Source organism: Eupeodes corollae, chromosome 2, assembly GCF_945859685.1.
Source record: "Eupeodes corollae chromosome 2, idEupCoro1.1, whole genome shotgun sequence".
Lineage (NCBI taxonomy): Eukaryota > Metazoa > Arthropoda > Insecta > Diptera > Syrphidae > Eupeodes > Eupeodes corollae.
This window is the reverse complement of record NC_079148.1, coordinates 154,343,927-154,369,971: the sequence shown is the minus strand read 5'-3', so window position 1 is coordinate 154,369,971 and position 26,045 is coordinate 154,343,927. Positions and strand designations below refer to the sequence as shown.

The 26,045-nt window shown below is 31.5% G+C and overlaps 3 protein-coding genes and 1 long non-coding RNA gene across 5 annotated transcripts; 1 reads left to right on the top strand and 3 right to left on the bottom strand.

Moving 5' to 3' along the window:
• Positions 1–5,737: 5,737 nt before the first annotated feature.
• Positions 5,738–7,644, bottom strand: LOC129945928 (UPF0389 protein CG9231). The gene is made up of 3 exons (XM_056055903.1): positions 7,484–7,644; positions 7,231–7,412; positions 5,738–6,175 (listed from the first exon to the last, which is right to left on the bottom strand). Exons 2-3 carry the CDS (start codon positions 7,410–7,412, stop codon positions 5,983–5,985), a joined length of 375 nt encoding a protein of 124 aa, XP_055911878.1. The 5' UTR covers positions 7,484–7,644; the 3' UTR covers positions 5,738–5,982.
• Positions 7,645–10,960: 3,316 nt separating this feature from the next.
• LOC129945600 (protein MIX23) lies at positions 10,961–11,831 on the bottom strand. Its single transcript, XM_056055433.1, has 3 exons — positions 11,666–11,831; positions 11,293–11,565; positions 10,961–11,226 (listed from the first exon to the last, which is right to left on the bottom strand). Exons 1-3 carry the CDS (start codon positions 11,705–11,707, stop codon positions 11,119–11,121), a joined length of 423 nt encoding a protein of 140 aa, XP_055911408.1. The 5' UTR covers positions 11,708–11,831; the 3' UTR covers positions 10,961–11,118.
• Positions 11,832–12,835: 1,004 nt separating this feature from the next.
• Positions 12,836–13,324, bottom strand: LOC129945601 (uncharacterized). Its single transcript, XR_008781504.1, has 2 exons — positions 13,163–13,324; positions 12,836–13,076 (listed from the first exon to the last, which is right to left on the bottom strand). It is a non-coding gene; the product is annotated as an uncharacterized LOC129945601 (long non-coding RNA).
• Positions 12,949–19,170, top strand: LOC129945599 (importin subunit alpha-7). 2 transcript variants are annotated; one of them, XM_056055432.1, is made up of 8 exons: positions 12,949–13,104; positions 13,430–13,612; positions 13,737–13,952; positions 14,032–14,252; positions 17,241–17,504; positions 17,574–17,913; positions 17,986–18,145; positions 18,205–19,170. In XM_056055432.1, exons 2-8 carry the CDS (start codon positions 13,442–13,444, stop codon positions 18,387–18,389), a joined length of 1,557 nt encoding a protein of 518 aa, XP_055911407.1. In that variant the 5' UTR covers positions 12,949–13,104; positions 13,430–13,441; the 3' UTR covers positions 18,390–19,170. The 2 variants fall into 2 exon arrangements, with proteins under 2 accessions (XP_055911407.1, XP_055911406.1); XM_056055431.1 differs by having other exon boundaries at positions 12,950–13,104; positions 13,442–13,612.
• Positions 19,171–26,045: the final 6,875 nt, after the last annotated feature.

Sequence of the window (26,045 nt, the reverse complement as noted above, 5' to 3'; positions counted from 1 at the left end):
ACCTTTAAACAGTCTATTTTCTACTCTTTGAAACAAACGAGAAACATTTCAAAAACGTTATTTTAAACAATGTTTCTGAAATGTTGCTTTGGTGTAAGCACATATTATTAGGAGAGGTTTTAAATTCTGTTAATTTTAATTTTCAAAATTCTGAGTATTTTATTATTTTCTGTCATTTTGTTCCTTACTCTGCCTTGTTTCAAACAAAACACATATGTATGTAAATGTAGCAATATCTGATATGTTTCAAAGATTAGTCATGTGTTTAATATTTGCAAAATAGATACATGCTCCTGATAAAAATAATAAAAACACATTCGTTCTTTCTAATTAATGTCTATTTTTAATCACAAAAAATACATTTGAAAACTGCAAATTTTAAGGCAGCAATCAATAAATTAATAGGTTGCTAATTGATCGCAAACTAATAGCTACAAAATATATTAGTCACTTATTTATTAACATCACTTTGCATGGAAAATACGTTTTTGTTTCAAGATATTTTCAAACACAAAACAGACCATTAAACACTCGAAAAAATCACGTGCTTATATTAAGTTATCTTACACTGATGAGAATAAGATCTTTTTCTCCAATTTACATATATAAAAGTTCAACTTACAGTATTTGATAGACTAAGAGAAAAAACTAAACTAAAAAGGATAACATACAAATTAGTATTAATTTTGTTTTAAAAAATTTAAGACGTTTTAAGTATTTTTTTCTTATTTCTTTCAATTATTTTCAAAGCCTCTCAACCATTAAAAATTTGAACTAAAACACCAAAAGCATTTGGAATTGAACCAGAGGCCATGAATCACAGGACCCAAAGCGCAATAGAAAAAATATTACAAAACACCGGTTATGGACTTAGTTTTATTATTTTAAACATACTTTCATTGTTAATTTCGGAAAACTATACTTTTCTCCAACATTTTTCTTTGTAAAATCAAACTTATGCTATGCTCCAATTCATTTCGTTTATTTTGTTTAGTTGTTTAAAATAAGTTTAAGATATCTTTTTTATCTACGTAAATAATTTGTACCTTAAAAAAGAATTGGTAGGCTAAGAAAGGTAAGTTTATATCCTCAAATTGTATTCAAATGCTTATTTTACAAAATCATAGATACGATATTTCTTGTATTATAAAAAAAACTAACCAAATTTAATTTAATTTTTCAGATTGTTGTACATTTTAATGATAAATCAAAAGTGTTTTGAATTTAAAAAAAAAATCCATATATAAATAAAGGTTTTTTAACGAAAATGGAGTAAGACAAACAAAAAAAAATATTTTTATTCTTAAACATATTAAAATATGATTAAAATTTGTGTTTTCGTTACAATAATAAAAATCGTAAAATTTATTTAAAAAAATGTATGTTTATCTCAAAATTAACCCAATTCTTAAATTAAAATCGTCTTCAGCTATCAAAAGATTAAATGGATAAATTTGCAAAAAAGAAAAGAATGTTTAATTAAGAAACTTTTATTGTTAAATATTAGTTTAAGCTTTTTTATTTTAAGGTTTAATAAAAAAACATAAAAATGCTAATACACCCTAAAAATAGAAAGAAGCTTAAATTTTATAACTCAAACTAGACTTTTCTGATATGCTAATACAAGTATTTTGTCCCAAAATATTTTTGATTCCCCCAAAAAAGGATTGTGTAAGCACTAATAAGGTTATAAACCCTTAATTTAAATGGAAATAAGAATCTTTTAAATAAACTTATGGTTACAGTAATTATAAACCATTAAACGCGCCAAAACTTGATTTCACTAAAAAGAGTTATTTATCTTCCTTCATTTAAAAAAAAAAAGAAACAAATGGGTAAAACCATTTACATGCCTTGTAAGCTATTCATAGAATTTAACCCCTTAATAATGACGTCTTCATCTGGGACTTCGATACAAAACTTGAACCACTTTTAAGAAATGCCACACCTAGTTGTAGGTTGTTAAAATTTGTATGTACATATACACTTTTGTATCTTTCAATCAAAACTATTTTAAGCTCCAATTTCTCAATGTGCAATATTTTTGCACGACCAAACGATTTTATTTATACACATATCTGCGTGTGTACAAAGCTACGTACATTTATGTATCTATATGAAATGAGAAACTTATGTATTTTGTCTTTATGTAAGACAAAAATCATAAAAAAAAACAAGTTATCTTCGAGCGCAAAATAAAAAAGGCGAAATGAATTTTTAACTTCAGGTTATTGTGCTGTTAGTTACGTCTACGTGTAGCCTTTCCAATCTCTAGAGATATGCATAAATATTTTGTATTTGAATATTATGGACTCATGCTCTGAAGTGGCAACCCACTTAATTTTATTTTAAAAGTATTTTTATTCTGTTTCTCTCTCCTTTCTCAAGATTTCACAAATACAACAAAATAAGAAACAATTTATCTACATACATATATATTCTTTTCATGGCGCGATATTTAGAGTAAAAATGTATAACCATAGAAAATAACTGAAAGACTTAATTTTTATACACGCATTTTCTATGAATAATTGTCTTTTTGATTATCAACAATGAATAGTTCTGGGTTTCTTAAAAATACTGTGTAAAAGCCACGAACATTTTATTTAAACCCTTGACTTGATAAACCTGATTCAAAAACCAATTCAAAAATTAACCAATCTTACCGTTCTACATTAGAGCAGAGAGGAATCAAGTATGGATAGTATGATAGTGGAATATCGTGTGTGCCGGTGCCCAGTAAGTTACTTTAAAATTAAACTTCTTAGCTGCCACAGGTAGAATGGAACATGCATTACCATCACGAGAGCGTTATGAACCAACCGTGCCCATCACGTCATCATCATCATCAACATCAATTGGGACTGGGCTTGGGACTGGGAGGCAGGATAATAAATGGTGTTTAAAAAAGAATTTGAACTCTGGATCTGGATGGCAGCTACATTGAATTTGGAAATGAACGAAAGATTGAAGTAAAATGAAATAAAAAAAGAAGGGAAGAGAAGATAATATTGAGTAGGTACATTATGTGAAAAATAACGACCTACGTAAAATTTTTGACAACCTGTAATCATACAAATTCCATTTTTCGGACATACGCGTACATATGTAGCATGTACTGTGTAGGTAGGTAAAGAGTGGACAAATAAAATAACAAATTACTACAAATTCAAGAGAGAAAATAAATTAGTTATCATTAGGAACACCATTTTAAGTTTTTAGTATCGCATTTTTACATAAAAATGCACTTAAAATCGAGTGTGTTGGGTTTTTAAGTAGTGAACCCACTGGCAAACAATGTAATACGAAAAGTCATATCATTTGACATTTTGAACGATTGTCTTTTTGCAAAAATACATGTTAAAAAATAAAAATTGACATTAAAAGTAAAGAAGTTCAATATTAATAAAGTTTTTTATTTGCATTCAAGAAGCTAAAAGCCACTGGACGCTTAAAAATACTTTTTCTAATTCTAAAAAAGTGTAGCTTTTCCCTAATTAGTTAGTTTTTTTTAAGTAGGTATGTATGTATGTATGTTTGTTTATTTAATTTTTCCAACTATTAATTTACACATTTTATAATATATATTCCTGTTTGTGCGTGTTTAAAAAGAGCAATATGTAAATAATTTAACAACAAATAAATAATTTAACAATAAATATGTAATTTAATAATTATTAAATTAAATAATAAATAAATAATTTAAACAATAACTTAGATATGCAATTACTAATTTTGGAGTTTAACAAAGTTTATAATGTTCCTTTTAAGGCTGTTGTAATTGGTTTCGGATTTTAAAATTATTTGGCAACCTGTTGAAAATTCGAAGTCCTTTAAAAAAAACACTATTCTGGTCTGCACTTGTTCTTGCAAATGGAAGGCGGAAGTCTTGGTTATTTCTCAGAGATAATGGTTGAACATAACCTACATAGTTGAGGAAACGACAAAGATAAGCACGCATTAAATTATGTTTTAGTTTAAAGACAAACAGTAAAACATTCATTAAAATTCTTTGTTCAACATTAAGCCACATTAACATATGTAACATATAAGCGATTGGAGTATAAATATGGCACTTTAAAATTGTTCGCATTGCTTTATTTTGGAGAAGATGAAGCTTATTAATCATTTCTTGATTGCAAAAAACAGAATTGATGGTTGAAATATTTTTTTTGAATTCTTCTCAATAAGTTATTCTCTTTCGATATTTTTTGCACTGCATAGTCTATGTGTTTATTAAATTAAAGTTTGTTGTCTATAACAACACCAAGGTACTTTACTTCTGTTATTATTAATAAGTTTTCATTATCAACTTTAATGTTTGTCACACTTTCACTTGTCTTATTATTATCAATAATTATCAATTTAATTTTCGATACATTAAATTTTAGCTCGTTTGCTTTAAGCCAAACACTTGGATAATCAAAATCTTCCTGCATTTAAGCGACACCTTCTTTTAAATTATCACAACTAACATACAACAACCCATCATCCGCAAATAAACCATATTCACTGTTTTGTTTTACACTGCCGATGTCATTGATATAAACGTTAAACAGAAAAGTTCCAAAGATGGACCCCTGTGGTAGATTTCATCTGATAAAATCTTGTTCACTTTAATATTTTGCGTTCGACCTGATAGATAGGAAATCATCCAAGATAGTGATTTATCACGCATTCTACTATTCTGTCTACTATCTCAAAAGCCCGTTTTAAATCAAGAAAAACACATTTTTTGTTTTTGCATCGAGTTGTTGTTTCCAATTTGCAATGACCATACTAAGTGCATCTTCACAAGAATGCTGCTTTCTAAATCCCAAATGATTATCAATTTTCAACTTATGACAATCGAAAAAAGATTTCAGTTGGAAGTGAAATAGTTCCAGAGATATTTTAACAACTTTTACTTCTTATCATGAGCATAGATTATGCTATCAGCAAAGGGTTTTCCAATTAGAGGTTTTTCAGTTTGATAGTTTAAAAAACCTAGTATTTTTGAGATAAGTCAATGCATGTTTATTTTACTGTAAATAACAGAATATCCCACTGACAATGGAAAACGATGTCAGCCAAATGGCCGCTACGGCTAAGGGTGCTTCAAGCCAATCCAAAAGTGCTTAGGTTTACCCACTTTGACTGAAAAATGTTTACCATTAGTGACTTTTAAGAATTTCAATTAATTTTTGAAGAGGACATACCTCTATTAATAAAACCCTTTTATTGGAACCTCTATAATGAGGGCTATCGTGAATGGAAACTTCTCTTGGAATGTCTCCCTCTTTCAAACATCGTGAATGTAAGGGATGCTTAAAATGTTTCCTCTGATTTATTGCCTTTCGCGAAAAAGTATTCTAGGAAAGTATTTAACTACTTTTGCATTGAATTTTTGTTCGAAAGAAATTTATCTCCAGGTAGTATACTATTGGAGAAAAATTACAGTTTAAACACAAATTTTCGAGGGAAACAACTTTTTTAGGCGTCTCACACATATCAAAAGTTCGTTCTTAAAAAAAAACATCAGATGTTAAAACATAAAATTATCTTACAAAATTTTGAAATATTTATCAATTTAGATTTAGAAGTTTCACGATTTACTTTCCAGTTTTTCATTTTTTTCGAACAGCTTTTGGACTAATCTGCTTGTAGAATTGTTTTGTTTCTTTTTATTAGTTAAGAGTTATTACTAATTAATTTATTTAATATTTTGTATTCTTTTAACTTAGCAATAAATAAAAAATAATTTTAATAAAATAAATTTATTTGTAGCAGCAAACAGATACAATGTTTTTTTAAAATGAGTTTAATTTACAAGGTTTCTAAGGTTTGAGTACATGAGAAGCTTATTTTGTATCGGTTAAATCATAATAATAAAGATCGTTTCAAAAATCACTTTTTAACTTGTAACATTTATATCACCAAACAAATCTGATTCTTTTAATAAAACAACAATATCACCTCTCGATGATTTTGCAAAAAAAAAAGTTATTCTTTCTTTTCAATTGATTTATTGTATTCCTTGTGCCAATCCAAATTCATTTTTGCTACACTTTCACCTCGCTTGGCAGCTTGTTTACCACTATATATCATAACTATACATCCTATAATTGTTAATCCCATCATAATATTTGCTAAACGAATTCGAATACGATTACGGCAACGTTCCATCTCATCAAAGCTGGAAATAAAAATAAAATATTATAATTTTAATTTCAGGTTTACCCGGAAAGAGTGTCAACCCAAATAAATTCATTAATTTAACGGTAATAATTTTTGAATGTTTTCCTTTTGGTTTTTGATTTTTCTGAGATGATAAATTCAAATTGGATATTGATTAAAAGAGATTTTAAAAAGTGCATTCTCGAGAAACCAAAGGAGAGATATATATAACATTGGAGTAGGGTCGAGAGACATAAGGATGTTTATTTTGATAAACTAACCTACAAATTTAATCAATATCTTTAAAGCTACTAATGACAAAATGTAGCCCTTTGGCAGGTTTAAGGCTAAAACACCTACATAGTTTTTTAAAACATACAAAATATAGAAGATATTGTGTTTTGCTAAGATTTTAATATCAATGTTAAACATTCATTTTAGTTTAAACATGATTTATTTTTTTGATTATATTTTATAAAAGTTAACCTTTTTATTGAAATACCTATTCACGGGGCCTTATATGGTCTCGTGAAAGGAAATTCGTAGTTCATATCACTTCCGACAAGGCCTGAGATAAGGCTGATTAAAAATTTGGACAACCAATTTGAAAATTCTTCTTTTGTCTAATCTAATATTTATGATAATCTGGGTAACTTTTCTTAAGATATATCAAGCAACAAAATTATAGAAGTAAACTTATTAATCTAGACTATGTTTCTCATAGATTCTACATTCTACATTATTTAATTACAGGTTTAAAATTGTTGCAAATAGAAACATGAACAAATGTATTTTTCAATGTCAAGGACAGAGTTCATTCAAAACAAAATACAAAACTCTCATTTTATTGAAAACAGACGCTGCCCTTCAATTTATTTATATCTGACATGCATTCGCAATGTTTTTCTTTTGTCTTTTTGTCCATCTACTCTCTACAAATCGCCCTAGTAAATTAAAAAATGAAGAAAATAACCAACAAAAAGTATTTCACAACTAAAAGTGTATTGGATGAGGACAAAACATTTTCTTTTCTTCTTTAAATTAGTGTGTACCTACTAATTTTTTGAAAATTACCTCACATGACTGGGAACTTCTTCAACTGACTTATATTTGCCAGTCCACACAAGGAACCTTCTTTCCCAGTTATCGGGACTATGATTCTTTGCTTGTTGAAATCGGGTTGAATTCAATGAGAAGTATCTCTGGGCAAAGAATCCTCTAGTTCTTGTTAGATTAATCAAGCTTCTACCAATCATCTGGAAAAACAAAGAGAAAATCTATTAGACAAAAATAGTCCACAATTTAAATTAATTTTAAGTTTATTTACGATTGAATTTTAAAGGTAGAATTTTTAAAGATAATAATATTTAGAGAAAAAATTAAAAATTATTATTATACAACTTGTTCGGCGGTTTAATTTATATGATCTACTTTTTTGACATACGCCAAAATGAGCACGTAACTTGTGGAGACTTTTATCAGCTGCTAAATGGGCGCGTTCGAAGATGGATATATTTCTGTATATAAAGGCTAAAAATTATTTAATATCAAACGTTAAAAATGATTTAATTTTAAACATTGATTAATATATGTTTAATATGAAATTTTGCGAAGCGGGACAGTTCACCTCCGCCGGTTTACCTCTGCCAGTTTACCTCTGGACAGTTTACCACCGCCGGTTTACCTCCAGAGCAGGTAAGGTAGTTTATTATTTTCAAAACTACCTTCTAATTGAAAACTTTTGACATTTAGTTTTGTGTTCTTCTTTATTTTTATTCTTTATGAAATGAATTATGACACTTCCACAACGTTTTTTTTATAAAGCAAAATATTTATTTGATATTTAAGTAAGTTTTTGTGTTTTTTTGTTTTGTAAAGACAGTCTTCTATCCTCTGAAAAAGTAAGTAAATTTTAATCCAGTAGGTTTCGTAAAAATTGTTTAAAATAAATAAACTCTCTGCCGAGTGGCACTAAAATATAAAACGCCAAAAGCAGTAAGATTGGGCCTTTCATTACCAAAGAAGCACCCTGTGAGCAAAATAAGAGACATTTCAAACTACCTTACCTGCTCTGGAGGTAAACCGTCCATAGATAAACCGGCGGTGGTAAACAGTCCAGTGGTAAACTGGCAGAGGTAAACCGGCGGAGGTAAACAGTCACGTACCGATTTCCGATTTTGAGAGATTCTTCTTGATAATAAAAATGTGTTTTTCATTTGCTTTGTTTTTAAATTTTGAAAAAAGTTTGTTGTTCTTTTGCTGCACAAATAAATAATCATGAAGTGAGTACATACTTTAATTAGACTTTTATTTCTTAAACTAAAATCTTTCTGGATCGATATACGAGGTGAGGAGTATGATTGACTTTATACATCTAAAAAAACCTTAAGTCATCAGCAAATAGAAGTTGAACAGAATTTTCGAAAATATCAGGTAAGTCATTGATAAAAATTAGGAAAAGATGGCTACCTTGGGAAACACCTTAAGATACTAAAACTGGACTTGAAAATATATTTTCAATTTTAACAAATTGAATACGATTCTTAAGGTAAGAGTCCAACCATTTCAAAAGATTTGAATGGAAACCAAGAGAAATTAATTTTCTCAACAAAATTGAGTGATTTACTCTCTAAAAAGCTTTCGCAAAATCTGTGTAAATTACATCAATTTGGTGACCTTTTTCGAGTTTATTTAAAATAAAATTGGAGAAAATAGACATATTGGTGGTTGTTGATCGGAACCGTGTTGAAATGGTGTAATCTGTTCTTTCACGAAGAAAGCTAACTTATTGTATATACATTTTTCAAACAGTTTTGGTATACAGGATAATTTACAAACTAGACCATAATTGTTTATTTGACGCTTTGATCCAGATTTATTAGAATTGGAGCTAAAAATGATTTTTTCCACACTCATAGAAACTCACCATTAGATAGAGAGCTTTTGAAAATAAGAAAAAGAGGTTCTATGATTGCTAATGCATAAGGATAATCGGTGGTATTTCATCCGGACCTAGATTTATGTCTTCATTCAAACTCAAAGGGCCACTTTCTATTTCAGACATACTTAGCTCTATTTGGCCAATATTCACCTTACAATCTTGAAATAAAAATTCCCTATTACTTGAAGTAGCTTCGTCAGATCTAGTGTAATTTGATTGGAAATAATGAGCAAATGAGTTACAAATAGATCAAAGATCTGAATGTGTTGAATCAAGGTTATTCATATTACTAGGAATGCCAGAAGAAGATTTTTGTATTTAAGATAAGGCCAAAAACTTTTACTGTTTTTTTTTTTAAGTTTGCTTTAATTGTTAAAATATAAGATTTAATCAGAAATTTGTTAAAAACATCGAATTTTCGTTGTAATCGTAAATAAATACCCTTTAAATCATTATTATTTCCCGATACACGCATTCGTTTATAAGCCTTGTTTTTTTATTACATAAATTACAAAGCCTTATATTAAACCAGGAGGCTTCAAGTTATTTTTTACTTGGACTATTGGTACATACATATCAATTGGCAATTTCATATTATAAATAAAATAATCATAGAATTGCGATAAATTGAAAGAATTAAAATTTTCGTGCCACGGAATATCAGACATATAACTCGCTATACCTTCGAAATTAACTTTTGTGTAATTAAATTTTTCCTTATTATAATTTGAAGACTTAACGTAATCATAAAATGAAAAATGTATATCAAGAGCAGTATGGTGGATCGAGTTATATAACTTACAATGACAATCAATACATAATTTGTATTTAAATTGATTTTAATTATTATTTGGTCTTTATCATATAAACCAAAAGAATGGGAAGACGGCAATTCTAATTCCAATTTAATACAAGGGTATAAAGAGTTCACTGCTATTAAAACCTCTCCTACTCTTTCTAATCGAGTTGTTTGCGAAAAACGCTCTTTACGAAAAATGGAATAATTGTTTTTTTTTTGCAAATTTCTGCATTGTGATGATTTTATGATTACATTTATCAATTTGAAGAAACTAGTGAGAATGCGAACGACGAAGAGACGATGATGATTGTCAATTGAGAGGCGGCTGTTGTAATGGTTGTATGGTTGATGACGACGATGACGTCGCTGCCGAGGTAGATGGTGGCGGTGACGGTGCAGGTAACGGCTGAGATCGTTTTGATGAAATTATACCAATCTGTTCGCATGTTCTGAATTGATAATAGTTCGCATGTTCTGAATTGATAATAGTTTTAGTTAAAAACATCAAACTACGAGCGATTTGAAGAATATTCAAACAAACTATTAATCGTATTTTTGAAAATTCGGAAAATTTTCATATAAAATATTTAAATTTTTCAATCTTTTTGGCAACATTATATTTCTAAGATTTCTGAAATTTTTTTCAAACAGATTGACAGGGCAGGATAATAAAACGTCAACACAGCTCACCATTCATACTCATCTAGCTTGTTCTGTATTGTGCTATAGAGAATTTCGGAGAGATCGAATCATAAAAATTCTGGTTCTCAGAAATCTGACAGTAAAATTGATAAATTTGTATGACTGAGATCTTAGAAATATAAACTGGCCATGTGATTCAGCATTTTAAAATTTTAAGTTTTGATATATTTTTTAGATTTACTTATTACTTTTACCAAACTGATGATAAACCTCCCTAGAACTTTAATACTAATGTTATTGCAAGAGCTTTTAAATGCTCATTATTGTTTACACCATCGACTTACGGTGCATCGTCACAAAGCAAGTAATTTTAGGTGAAAAATAATTCTTCTATATTTTGATTAGATAATAAACTATTCGACTATTTTTGTTTTCAAATGCAAACCGATCCGGCTATGGGGTATTTTATTATTAAAAAATATTGTAACAAACTTGCTTTAACGTACATAGTGGCTACCACTTTCAAGCAACTACTAAAAGTCAATATTTCTCTTGCAACTACCTATAAATTATATCTCTGTTATAAAGCACCAGCGCTAAAAAATGCTCTGCAGCGCTCATTAAAAGCTTTGTATGATCGATCTTTAACAATATCTTCTACATTAAGTTCGGATTGGAGAACTCGCAACTGTTAAATAAAACAGAAAGAAAACATTAAATACATTTCTAATATTCAAAAACCAATTTCACCAACCTTTCTTTGCTCAGATTTGAACTTCTTATCAACTTCGAAATCATCTCGATTTGATTCTCGTGCTTCTTTAAGTTTCTTTACCGACTCAGCTGCTACCAAAATGCAACGTTTTATAGCCTCTTCCCGGTGTTGATGGCCCACTCGAAGTTTACTGTACAAATCATGGCAGGTTCTTTCGGAGTCTACTTGTCCCTTGAAGGATTCTGTTGGTAATGACGTGTTCAAGACGTAGATAATCTTATCATCGAGATCTCGCATCTTCTTTAAGGCTTCCTGTGAATGCATTTTTTGTTTTAAGTGTGTCAAGCCGACAGAGAAGTAGGTAAGTGCAACACATTTTTAAATGAATAACTTTGTTTCACAATAGTTTTACCTGAAATTCCAAGAAGTCATTGCACGAATATGATATTGCCATTGTTTAATCTTATGCAATATAAATTAATTTTTTTTATTTTACTTATTATTTAAAAAAATTACTTTTTTGATGTAGCTATTTCCTTTATCTTTTCGTATTTTGACGTAAATTCTAACCTCACAACAAAATAATGTTTCTGTTCCAGATGGAAATGAAATGGCAATTTTCTGAAAATTCCTAAGGAGGAGCTTTCACGTGGACAAGAGGTGCGTTCGAATTACTATTTAAAGATCTAGTAATATTTAGATTTTTGTAATTTGATTAATGTGAAGTCAGTCTGGCAATTTAAGAAGGTTCCGGCTCAACTCCACTACCGCAGTGCGGTTTTTTTATTTGATAGATATGTGCAAATAAATACTAACTATAGCATTTTCAGAGCGAGGAAACATTTATTTTTATTTAATTTTCAAAGCTTACTTTTTTACATACAAAAAACGCGAAAATGGTTGATTTTGACATTTCTTCTCTGTTTTTTATTCAGTGTTTCCATACTTGCTTTTTTATTTTGGGGATTACTTTGATTTTAGTGCTCAAATGCAAAAAGTACTTTGCATATACCCAAACTCGCACCCACCCCAAATCCTATAGTGATCCCAAGCAGGGGGTTGTTTACCTAGCTGTAAGTACGGCGTGCTATCAAAAAAAAAAAACTTATTTTAGGCTCAAAAAATGCAATACAAAAAAAGTAGGATTACGTCAGAAAAAGAAAATATTTTTTTTCTATGACTTAAAGTTGTTTCCTCGCCTTAATATTTAAAACCTGTTCTATTGAGACCCCTAACTAACTTTACAAAAAAAATCAAAAGGAAATTCGTGCTGCGGTAGTGGAAAGTTGGCCCGAGTTAATTCGACTTATAACTGCAATAGAATAAAACAGAAAAACGTCCAATGATTGATAGTTACGTCTGCCATAACATACAAAGAAATAGCTCAATTTAGATCAGCAGGATACAAACGCCTTGAAGTATAAAACAAGGTTTTCACCGGTTGAAAGATTAGTTTAATCAATTGGTAAGTTATATTTCAAATGCATATCCTTAATTGTAACCCCATCAATATTAGCTAAAGCACCCAGTACCACCTGCGTTGCGTCTTTGATATTATTGAAATCATGCAATAAACTCATAATTTCCTTTTTCTGGTCATCTTCATTTACAATCGTCTCACTATCAATTTGTTCTTGCAAAATTTTCAACCTCTCCTGCAACTCATCAAGTACGAAATTCCCATTTGTCTCCATTTCTGACATTCCACCAATCTGACAACTAGCCCCGTCTACTCAGCTACTCTCACTTCCAGTCTCCACTATTGAAAGGGAAAGAATTTCCTAGTCTAGTTGCAGGTTCTTACACTCGCGTGTTGTAATTCTCTGTGAAAATTTATAAAATCCAGAAAAGGTAAACATCTACTATGAAAAAATAAACAACTGACATTGCAAATTTATGAATTAATTACCTGTGAGCCAGTGAAAGTATCAAATTTAATCCACGAGCGACGTTTTTTGGTGAGCACTATTTAACGATGGGATGTCGCTTTCAAGATGGTTGCTCTGGAGACTGGATAAATATATATTTGTAGAAAAAATGACAGTACTCGTGCTGATTTTCTGACTGCGCTTTTTTCCCGTGAAAGCACGGCACCCCGTGTATTCGCACTTTAATAAACAAATTTATAGAATTTTTGTTTTTTGAAATAATTTCATGCAATTTGAACGGAATTGAGTTCTTTTTCCAGATGTCGACCACTCACAGACACCGTTATAAAAATGTTGGATTGGACTCGAGCGAAATGCGCCGCCGAAGGGAGGAGGAGGGCATCCAAATCCGAAAACAGAAACGTGAACAACAATTGATCAAACGAAGGAATGTCGATGTGCCAGTCAATATGGAAAGTGACAATATCCAGGTAATAATTAATTTTATAAGTTGCACCTCTCGTAGCCCCACAATTCTCATTTCAAATGCTATACAATCATGACAAGGTCATTTGTTTGAGGCAAATGAAAGTAAAAATGTATTGCTTACTCTAGGAGGAGGAGATGCAAATGCACCAGAATGACATCATAAAGAAGGAAATGATCGAACAGCTCTACAGTGACGATGAAAGTCTTCAGCTGCTAACAACTCAGAAATTCAGGAAACTCTTGTCCAGAGATCCTAATCCACCGATTCAAGAGGTCATTCAGAAGGGAATAGTTCCACGTTTTGTGACGTTTTTAAAAAACAATTCAAATGCATCGCTGCAAGTAAGTTTATTAAGCTTTAAACTTTAACTCGACAAAAAAGAAGATATTTAACAAGCTGTGTTGTGATTGCTTTTTTTAGTTTGAAGCTGCATGGACATTAACAAACATAGCATCGGGAACATCTCAACAAACTAAAATAGTTATCGATTCGGGAGCTGTTCCGATATTCATTGAATTACTTTCTAGTCCTCATGACGATGTTCAGGAACAGGCAGTATGGGCGCTTGGTAATATTGCAGGTGATTCGTCTTCGTGCCGGGATCACTTGCTCAACTCTGGCATACTTCCACCTCTACTGCAGTAAGTTAAGAGAACATTTTTCTTGTATTTGATTCGGTTTAAATTTCATCCCAATGGATAATTCAATGGCCACAATTCAAAAAGAAAAAAATTATTTCACCAGAAAAGTTAAAAAAAAAAAAAACCTATCAACTCAAAACTTGTTAATCCACAAACAGGCAAATTCAAAATGTAGATGGCTTCTAAAAATGAGCAAAAGTAAACAATTTTGTGTAAATGACTAATATACACTTTCCAGAAATAGTATCGACAGCAATACCAATATTATGATACATCCAGAAAGCACTGCAAATCTTTTTGCCCAAAATTGGGCAAACGCTTCAGAAAATATCAATTCTCTCAACCCCTTCTGCCTAAATAATGGAGAAGATAATCTCTCTAGCCTTATTCAAGTGGCCTCTAGCCTTATTCAAGTGGCGTTTAAAGACTAGATGATTTACCTCCTTCCATTTATGTCATTCCAAATGCTCCTCACGTTGAATGCCACATGACCCACCGGTGGGTCATGAAAATTATTCCCATGAGGCCACATGTACCACCGGTGGGTCATGCTCTATATGTTTTTGTTCCAGCATTATTTCAGTGGGGCAAGAGTAAAATACTATTTTTTCTTTCTGGGCACCTAGTTTAAAGTCAGTTATTTTACAATAAGGAAAAAAAAGTGATATCTCGAAAATTTTGGATGTTATTGGCACTTTTATTTAAAAAAAAAAATAAAAACAATTCATAAATAACTGAAGTTCTTGGACTTTTATGCAAAAAATAAATACCTTAACTCTTAGATACACAATATAAGGCATAAAAATACATTGAAATTAATGTTTTTTGTTGAAGCATTCCAAACAAAATGCTGGTTTTCCTTCACAGGTATTGCAGAAAGTTGAAATTTTTTGGCTTTTTTTCCTGCTTCATTCCATTTCATAGTTTTTGACAACTCCTCGTAGCAGTTCGAACAACGTTTTCTGAGTTTGCGGTTGCTTAGGTCTCTTGTTTTGAATTCTTCGAGGACTTGAGAAGAAGAACGTTGTTGTTCCACGCGTACGTTGGTGCTTCTTTGATCACACAATACTTCACAAATTGATTACCGAAATTTGTATGTTATTTTTCATTTTTTCCTTGTTAGTTACCAAGGCATTGACTACAGATGTTGACACGAAATATTCGAACGAAATTTTGTGGTACCATCTTACTGTTTTTCTCAACGGAGAGAAATAGCATGAAATTTGGTCAGAGATGTCTATTCCTTGTTTGGTGTGGTTAAATTCAACTATTACTTTTAGTTTTTTTATGACTTCATTATTTCGGTTCCTTTTTCCGGTAGGTATCACCTCAAGATCATGCTTTGTGCTCAGCATCAGAACTTCCCGCTTATCTCTCCATTTAGCTACTACCACAGATGTATTTTCCCGTCCGATAATATCTCCTTTCCTTAGCTTCGCCATTTCCTTTTCGATTTTTACGCAGGGTTCCAATTAAATGCGTCTTGCTAAAGCGACAGAAGTATAAAAATTGTCATTCGCTATAGTTCTGCCTTTGTCCAGATAGCACTCCGCTAAATCTATAACTGTTTGGGTACTATGCGATGTTGATTCCGATGCTACACCTGTTTGATTGAAACCGTTATTTTTTCCAGCATATACGGAACTTGTAAAAGTGTAACCAGTAGGGTCACATAATTTGTAGATTTTGACCCCGTATTTGTGCGACTTACCAGGATTATATTGGTGGAACTGAAGCCTTCCGCTCCAGGGTATCATCGATACATCCACAGCTAGTACCTCACCAGGTGTTCGAGAATTTACAAAAAATTTTTCCAATATATCCAAGAGGCCGCTGACTTTAACCAGACGATTGTTTCCAACTGTTGAATTGTTTTAAAAGTGAATAAATCTCAAAATGAGTTGAAAGCGGTTTCGGGACATAACTTGGGGGACAAATGAATTTTTCTAAAATGGATCCTTGTTACAATAATCCTTTATACATGGATATTTGACGATACCCGTGTAAATGACAAGTCCCAGGAACTTTTTTTATTTCAGTGACGTCCGTATCGACCCATCTCTTCAGCCGTGAATTGTTCTGCTGGCCAAAGTATTTTGAGCATTTTGATTTGTGTTTTAAACAATCAGCTCTTAAACTTCTTGGGTCACCATAAGAGAAAAAAAGTCATAGGGTTCTTTTCTATCACTGGAATCTACAACAGACTCTAAAGTCTCCTTAAAATGAAAATTTTTCAACGATCTTCCATGAACAGGTGTCCAAATATCAGCAATAGACACCACCTGTTCCTCCTTTTCATCTTCATCCGAATCAGTTTCAGATGGTACCATTGCGTTGGAGTCACTGGAAGGTTCATTGGAATCAGTTGGCATATACTCATCATCGGAGTCCGATTCTTCAAAGTCCACATCGCTTTCTTCATTTGAGGCTGCGTTAGCAGAAGAAGAACCGTAAAATCTTTTAGTATCCATTTTTCAAATCCTATAAGAAATAAAAAATTATCAAAAAAAAAAAAAAACAGTAAGACCACCGGTGGATCATGAGGCACTGTACACATCAATATAATTGTCAAGTGCCACATGACCCACCGGTGGTCATGGTACAAAAACACTGAATAACGGCACAATTTCACTTGAAAAAACTATAAAACACATAAAACAAACACTAAAATAAACTTTACCACAGAAAAACACAGTTGGCACTTTAATAATATTTTTTTACTTGCACGTTTGCATTCAACGTGTTTAAAACATATTTTTTAAACACATCCAATGAATGACCTTCGTAAATTTAAGGATTGATCGAAAAGTACAAACAAATGTCGTTAGCTTTAGTTTTAAAGTGCAGACAATTCAAGTTAAATTATGTGTCTTTGCATTTGTTATTTTAGAATTAAAACTATCTAACTTGGTCCTCCAATTTATGATTTAAATAAATTCCTCCTTCCTTTACTAATTACATAACTATTTTGTTGTATTTATTTTTTAGAGTTTTAAGTAAAGAAGAACGACTCACGATGACAAGAAATGCCGTTTGGACTTTATCAAATTTGTGTAGAGGAAAAAATCCACCTGCTGATTTTTCGAAAATCGTCAAAGGCTTACCAACGCTAGCCCGTCTCCTCAATCACAACGATGCTGATATTCTCAGTGACACTTGTTGGGCTATAAGTTACTTATCGGATGGACCAAATGACAAAATAAAAGCTGTCATTGATGCAGGTGTTTGTCGTCGTTTAGTTGAACTTCTTATGTACGTTAATTTATTTAAAATATTTATTCCAATACAAAAGTAATTTAAAAAAAAATATCACAATTGAAGGCACCCCCAAAACAACGTAGTTACTGCAGCCTTGCGAGCTGTTGGTAATATTGTAACTGGCGATGATATTCAAACGCAAGTGATTTTAAATTGCAACGCATTACCCTGCATAAGTGCATTGTTAAGCTCTGAACTCGAAACCATCAAAAAAGAAGCCTGCTGGACAATTTCGAATATCGCTGCCGGCAATCGTCAACAAATTCAGGCTGTCATTGATACGAATATATTTCCAATTTTAATGAGTATTCTCCAAACATCAGATTTTAAAACAAAAAAAGAAGCAGCATGGGCCATAACAAATGCTACAAGCAGTGGTACAGCTGAACAAATTAGATATTTGGTAAGTTAAAAGTTATATTTTGAGTCGTTTTTAAAAAAGTTGTTTAATTTTGTATGTTTTTTTAAAAAAAAGGTTCACGTGGGTTGCATTCCACCAATGTGTGATTTCCTAACTGTAGTGGACTCCGATATTGTGCAAGTAGCATTAAACGCTTTAGAGAACATATTAAAGGCCGGACAAAAGATCACAACCAAACCTAATCCTTACGCAATGATGATCGAAGAGTGTGGAGGTTTGTTCTTTTTGATAAATCCATAACAATTTGGTTGTAACATTACTTTTTGTTTTCAGGACTTGATAAGATTGAATACCTTCAGGCACATGAAAATCGGGACATCTATCACAAATCGTTCTACATCATTGAGCAATACTTCGGCAATGAAGAGGAGGATTCTCGCGTTGCACCTTCAGCGGAAAACAATCAATACAACTTTAATCCCGATCAGGCAGCTCCTCATGGCGGTTTCAATTTCTAACCCAACTAACTATAAACACTTTTGGGAATTTACAGTTATTTGTCATGCACACGTATTAAAAAAAAAAGAAGAAAAATCAACAACAAAATCATCTGAAAGATTTTTAAACAAAAGAACAAAAACTAAAACTAAACAGCTCATTTGAGAACGAACGCATAAATAATCCTAAAATGACAAAAAGTGCTACCGAAACTATAAACAAAACAAAAGAAAAACCGAGTTTCGCATATTGACACTTTGTTGTTATTTTTTAAAATGTATTTTCCGTTGAGTTTAAATTTTTGCTAACAAATTTTCATAACTTCCTGTTTGCTTTTTTAAGAACTTGATTTCGTGTTACAATATTTTTTATTATTAATTTTTTCAATTCTTTTTTTTTTTTGTTATGTATAATGTACATATTATAAAACATTTAAAACTATGTATATTTTATTTTTATTGAATTTTGAGATTTGTATTTATTATTTTCCTTTGTTTTTTTTTTTATTTTTTCTTTTTAATTCTTTATTATTTGAAAAAGGCTATATTGATTAATTAAATATATATATATATGTATACATTTATAACAACAGCCATATTTGCTCATTAACTATTATTTTGTTTTTCATTTTAAGGGTTTTTAACTAAAATGTTTGTATTTTTGGTTGGAAAGTAGATTGAAAAATGAATATTTGATGAGTGAAGTTATTTAAAATGAACACGGCTTAAAAAAAAAGAAACTTAATACAACCGAATAATAAAAAGAAAATAAGGTATGTAATTCCTCAAAATAAAAAGAAAAGTCATCTTTTTTTTTCATTTTGGTTCGTATGTCCGGCTTTGTAACAATTTTGAGGTTAACAAGATTTCCCTGGAAATATTTTAGACGTTCAAAAAATTCATATCGTGAATGGTGTTCGAAATTCACTTCGTGAACAGGGTCAACATGGGAAATTTGTTATCATTTCTCTGCAATTTGTCCGAACTTATTTTGTTTATGTTTATTGGAAAAATTAGGTTTTCTTTCGGCTTTTTTGGTCACTATGATCGTTGCAATGAAACAAATTTGTTACATTAGCTTTTCCCGATGTTTCGGCAGGGGTTGCAGCCTTCCTCAGGGGAACTTTATTACAAATGAAATATAAAACACATAGTACAATATTGTGGACAACAAGAATAAGAAAAAACTTACAATTTAACAATTAAATTTTAAAAAAGTGTACAAAAAAACACTTCTAATTAAGAAGTTCAGTCTATAACTACAAAAAACAAAGAGAAAACTCTTATGAGGAAACAAGTGAGCAGTATACAGATGATATACTCTGTGTGTCTTGCCTGCGATTCATATTGTTTTTGTTGTTCAGGATAGGGAGCGTTTCGAGCGTATATCGATTGAGGTATGGTATACTTTAACACCATCGAACTCCGTAGAATGACCTTTGTCTATTGAATGGGCCGCCAATGCGGTTTTAGCCAGGTTATTGTTTTTGATGTCAGATTTGTGGTTGGACAGTCTTTGGCGCAAGAATTGTTTGGTGGTTCCGATGTAGCAAAGGTTACATGTTTCGTCAGGTTTACCTTTGCAGTTTATTTTATAAATGACGTCAGTGCGTTTATCTCTGTCTATTTTGGTCTTTAGTTTGGTGAAAAGGTGTCTAATTGTATGGTTAGATTTGAAAGCCAACCGGACATCTTGAATGTTTTTGGTGACAACTTGCTTAAAACTCTCAGTCAGTTTATGAACGTAAACAATGCTTTTGAAGTATCCTTTGTTGTTATCCTCACTTTGTTGTTTAGCGCGTCTGCATTGTTGTTATAAAATTAAGCCACGAATAATTGCTGGCGGGAAACCGTTGTCGCTTAAAATTTTGGTCACTTTGATGGTATTTGAATGGTGGAATCTTTCGTCACTTAACGTGAAAACTTTGTTAATTAAACGGGAAGCTGTGTTGAAGATTTCAACATCGAACTTATTTTGGTGAAGATTGTTATTTTACAACCTTATTATGAGTATCAATTGGATTTCGGTCATTTCTATCAATTATTTGATAAGTTGGTATTAAGGGTAGCAACTGGTAATTTTAGACCGATTGTGAATATTTATCAAAAGTTCATTGTGATTTGTGAATGAATTTTATGCATTTTGTTTGATGTTTTACGTGTGTCGTATTTATTATTATTTTGGCCACTAAAGAAACAAATTTCTTGTGCGAAAATTTAAGTTCCCTTTAAAAGAAACTAGACTAAACAAACCCGGCGAACTCCATTTCGCCATGAGATGGCTTCGTTTTTTGTAACATTTAGTTTGGGGATTGAAAGATGAAGACAAATTATTTTTTTCTTTTATATTTGAAAAGCAAAATTTGTATTTCATTTCACAACAGTAATGAAGTGTAATTTAGTTGAACTTCTCTAAGAAAAATAAAAATAAATACTGAATCGAAGCGTTATATTTGTCAGCATTATTATCAACAAAAGCTCCCGTGGTACAACAAGCAAATAATGAATCTGAAAAATTTAAAACGTAAAGCTTTTAACAAATTTAAGCGAACTAACGATAATTTAGACTACGGTAATTTTAGCAAACTGCGCAAATATTTGTTTGGTCTTAATAAATTCCTTCACAAGTGTTATATTAAATATTGAGATTAACATTAAGACAAATACTTCTTCGTTTTGGACATATATAAATCTGAAAAGAAATACCTCAGGCTACCCAAAGCAAATGACATTTGGGGACACTGAAGCATCATACACATCATCAATACTTTGTCTATTTGCTGACTTTTTCAATCCGTTTATTCACCTGCTAGAAATTACAGTTATAGTACACTCTTGGATAATTCAACCTGTAGCGTTGATATCGGAGGATTACAACTCAGTTTAGAAGAAATACATTCAGAACTCCAGTCTATAAAGCCCAAAACTATACCTGGAGCCGCTTTTTTCTTAAAAAATTGTGCTAAGTCCCTATGCTATCCTTTGTATTGCATATTTAATCAATCTCAATCTCAGGGTATATTTCTAAGTGAATGGAAAATATCTTATCTTGTACCAATTCATAAATCTGGAACTAAAAATAAAATTGAGAACTATCGTGGTATTTCCAAGTTGTCTGCCATCCCTAAATTGTTAACCCGAGAGCATATATCTGACCGACAACATGGCTTTGTTTCCGGTCATTCTACAATAACTAATTTAGCTCTTTTCTCAAATTAAGTGTTAAATTGGTTTGAAAGTAAGAATCAAGTAGATGCGATATATACCGATTTCAATAAAGCTTTCAAAAAAACTTTATGGCTTACATTCTACTCTTCTTGATTGGCTGTCATCTTATCTAATGGGAAGATCTCAAAAAGTCATAATAAATAACACTTTTCGAGATCTATTCAATGCAGCTCAGGTGTTCCTCAAGGAAGTCATTTGGGTCCGCTCCTCCTGATAAAATATTCTCAATACCTCCTTTACGCTGATGATTTGAAACTCTTCTTAAAAATCAATTGCCTCCATGATTGCAAGCTGCTACAGGACGACCTTAACCATGTCTCCGAATGGTGTAAATTAAAATGTTTAAAATTAAATATAAAAAATGCAATGCTAACTCCTTCTATAGGTCCTATATCCACATTAGCTTTGACTACACGATCGATTCTAATGTATTATCTTGTGTAGAAAACATAAAAGATTTAGGTGTTATATTGGACAAAAATTATTCCTTTAAAAGTCACAATGGATTATGTCATGGAGGAGCTAACTCAACTGCAGGATTTATAAAACGTAATTGTGTTGATTTCAGTGATCCTTACGCATTACTATGCCTATATATATCTCTTGTGAGATCTATATTGGAATATGCAGATGTCATTTGGAATCCGGGTTTTAAGACCTGCTCTGATCGTTTAGAAAAGGTTCAAAGGCGGTTTACTAGATTCATATTTTATAAGATGAAGTGGACTTTTATCCTCGATTATAAAGCAAGATTCCTTTCTCTAGGTATTAAGCCTCTTGAATCAAGAAGAAAAATTCATGGTATAATGCTTGTGAGGGATTTTTATGTTATCACGTACGTTGTCCATCTTTGCTTTTAATTTTAACAATTTATGTTCCGTCCAGAGCTTTGCGTGGTAGAAAATTTCTGTTTGAATCTTTTCACAGAACAAGCTACTGTATTAATGAGCCGATTTGTAGATCTATAAGGCAATTCAATGAAGTTTGTCAATTTATTGAATTAAGTAATTATAGGGATTTGTTTAAGGCCAATTTACTTTTATTGTTTACTTTTTAATATAATTTTGTAATATTTAAAATTTTAAGATCAAATCTGTTAGCTTTAAGCTTGTAGATAAATAAATTATCATTTTTTGTTTTTTGGTCTGACGTTAACACAAACAAAGCGGTTTGTTTCCCAACTCGTGAACACGAAACGTATAGCTGTCCATGTGAAAAACAATGATTTTCTAAATTTATCCCGCAAACACTAAGCGATTGGCCTCGCGACTTGTTAATTGTCATTACGAACGCAAGGCGAACCGTTTGAAGTCAAACGGAAGATCAGTCGGAATCATTGGTATTCGAGGGGTACTTTCCGTTAATAATGGTTGCCTCACACATTTTCAATAAGAGCTAATTGAGAGTCTACAAGTCGTTGGTAAGAGTAATTAATCCAGTTGTCGCATCAACTGTCACTTCCATTTCCAACAGCTAACAATTGTTTGGAAAATTTGGAATTGTGCAGCATTTTGATCATTTTGAAGTTGAACTCTCATATTAGTGGTTAGCGATAATGTTTTTACGTTATTCCACGAAATCGCCTTCAAAAAATATCATCAAGCTTCCAAAGATGTTGTTACTTCATCGAAGATCCTTGATCCTTGTGAAGTTAAGTGCTTCAAGTGATTTCTTATGTACAATTGTGCACTCATCCCAAAAAATGAGCTTGCATTGCATCAACTGTTGGAGTATCAATTGCGTTTAAATTGAGTGTCAACTTAAGCGCAGAATGTGCAGTACGACCGCCATCTAGAAGAGCTGCCGCAATTCCAGATGATGCTAACGTAAAAGCTACATCACATCTTAATCAAATAGTGGCCATAACCAATGAAATGATAAATGTTTTCCCTGTTCCTTGAGATGCGTCCAGGAAGAAAAGACCATCAATATTATTGTCCACCGTTTGCATTAATGTTTCACCAACGGCACATTATTTCTAAAGAATTCCTGCAATGTATCAACATTTTATTGAAGCTCTCGATTTAATTCTTGGTTCAATGCATCGTGCATCTATCGATTTGGCGCAATTATTCCTACTTCAATCAGTAGCTTGTTTGCAATAGTCAAGCATTAATCCTCAATCAGAATCATTTCTTTGTAGATTTCATCGGTTATTTGCATGTCGGGATTATTCAGTTTTTTTATTTAAAAAAAAAAGATAACTGATTTTTTTTCGAAATTATACCAACTTTGCTCAGAATGGTAACACAAAATTTTATATAAGTAGATTTGGGGTCAACGAAATTTTTAACTTTTTTCTTAAATTGCTCTATGATAAAAAATCTCTCACTAAGTTTTTTTTAAAAGTCGTTTTTGCATTTTTTCTTATTATCTTTAAAACAAACGTTATTTGACGTCGATTTCTCTGACGTTTCTAGAGATATGGTTGACTAAAAAAGGTTCCCAAAAGTAAGCTTTGGTTTAGAATATATTGCCCTCGAAACGTAAAAAAAATTAAAACAAATCGGAACTTTTACAATAGCTATGGGAAGCTAAACGGAATCCACAGCCTTTCTGTTAAAATTTGTCCTGAATTTGTCTGCTATAAACCTCACCTTTCCAACCGTCAGGAAGGAAAACCCGACTTATTTTTATATTATAGATTATAGAAATTCTTAACGTGATAGTCCTATATTTGAGAGCATAATAGTAAGCAACAGTTAGAAAAACTGTTGAGTTGATGGAAGAGAGTCTTTGTGTTGAAAGGGAAATGTTGAAGTAAATCCGATAATTCATATAGAACGACTAACACTGCTGGTTGTGTCATGCCAATATTAAAACTATTTCCAACGCTCAATTGATAACTTCCTTGAGCAAAGAATTTTAAGACCGCTGCTAACTTAATTATATTAAGAATGAAATGCTGACTTATGATTGGTTTAATTTATTATAAATATCGTTTAATAGCTTCAGGAAGACTGGTATGAAAAGTCTAAAGTTTTAAATGAATTTACAACTGATTCTTATTAGCAGAAGTACAATGTTAAAAAAAAGTAATTAACTACATGTGTTCGTTCAAATTCATTGGGTCTGTAGACTCCCGTAATGCCCAGCGGATTTTGATTTGCTGATTTACATTAGCTTCATTCTCATCATAATTCCCTTTAAAAAGCAATTCTATCTAAGCCCTTTTTAATTTGTTTTTCCTCTTTAAAATCCCAAAAAAAATATTTACTTTTCAACCAAGAATTTGTGGCTAATAAGATTGATTGATTTGATCTGTTTTGTTGATATTCGTAATACCATGTCTATCAACAAAATCATTCACAATAATGATAGAATCTAAAATGTTAAAGAAGTTTGAAAATGCTTCCGAGAATGTGGACTGGGTAAGATTCTTATCGTGGTCCTTGGTACCCGCCTTCAGAAAAAAGAAACAAACGCTAACATTTGCTTAGCCTGGCAGTTTGAAGCACAGTAAATGATGTTTTACCATAGGAAAAGACTCGGAGACCAGAGGTTTGAGAATTCTTTAGACCAACGTTTGATGAAGCCAGGGATGAGTTGGCCGTGTTAATAATATAATCAAAATGGGCTCGTACATTTAACTAATGACGCAAATAATTTCTAGGTCTCGAATAGAACATATTGCAGACCGTAAGTTCAAGTCTAAAATGAGTCGGATCATTTTTGAGTAAGACAAAATCAGATGGAGTAGAAACAACCTTTGTTATTATGATCTTATCAAAGTCCAAGGACTCCTGAGTTTGCATAAATGGGATCGGAGATTGAGAACCTGAAAACAACTATAGCAGCAGCTCTCAAGGTTTGATCTGAGCCATGAAAAAAAAGGGGTAGGAAGTTTGAGATAAATAATTTGGTGACTGATAGTGGTAACGTCCACTTTATTCCCTTTCGTTTATAGTTTTGGACACAAATGTTTAACATTAAACCACCAACTTGGCTCCGTAGGCCTCCAACTGAAGAAAATATAGCAGCTTAATCGGTCAGTGTTAAAAAAAATGTACGGAAGAATTTAATCGTGAAGCCTTTCAAAATACAATTGGTGCAAAAATTGCAGCCGAATTTTATGTGGATAGGCTTTCGACAAAGCGCATTTCCGGTTGAATGAATTAGTATCCGGGATTTCTTTTTTTTGTATTTATTCCTCCTCCGTCGCATGTAAAAGAAAGCGTACGCTATGCATTTTTAAACTAAACATTTAAAAATTCACAAAATAAAAGAAAAGAGGTCTTGACCTTGAGGTTGTTGTTATGTAAATTTTTAATTTAAAAAAATAATAAATATTGAAGAATAGAAACAAATTTATTCTGAATGAAAATTTCCCAAAGGTTCCCAATAGGGACCGATGTTTACCAAAGCATTGTTTTGATGTTTTCAATTAATCCACTAGAAATGATTTGGGGACTTGATTAATTAAAAAAAACTAATCTTTTGGAAATAGCC

Bases quoted from the DNA above. Each gene is read 5' to 3' on its own strand.
- LOC129945599 (XM_056055432.1), top strand. From the start codon at position 13,442: ATGTCGACCACTCACAGACACCGTTATAAAAATGTTGGATTGGACTCG. The intron at 13,613-13,736 runs GTAATAATTAAT...TGCTTACTCTAG, and splicing joins TGGAAAGTGACAATATCCAG to GAGGAGGAGATGCAAATGCA. The intron at 18,146-18,204 runs GTTTGTTCTTTT...TTTTGTTTTCAG, and splicing joins GATGATCGAAGAGTGTGGAG to GACTTGATAAGATTGAATAC.
- LOC129945600 (XM_056055433.1), bottom strand. From the start codon at position 11,707: ATGGCAATATCATATTCGTGCAATGACTTCTTGGAATTTCAG. The intron at 11,566-11,665 runs GTAAAACTATTG...ATGCATTCACAG, and splicing joins ATGACTTCTTGGAATTTCAG to GAAGCCTTAAAGAAGATGCG. The intron at 11,227-11,292 runs GTTGGTGAAATT...TTTATTTAACAG, and splicing joins TCAAATCTGAGCAAAGAAAG to TTGCGAGTTCTCCAATCCGA.
- LOC129945928 (XM_056055903.1), bottom strand. From the start codon at position 7,412: ATGATTGGTAGAAGCTTGATTAATCTAACAAGAACTAGAGGATTCTTT. The intron at 6,176-7,230 runs GTAATTTTCAAA...TTTTATTTCCAG, and splicing joins GAAGTTCCCAGTCATGTGAG to CTTTGATGAGATGGAACGTT.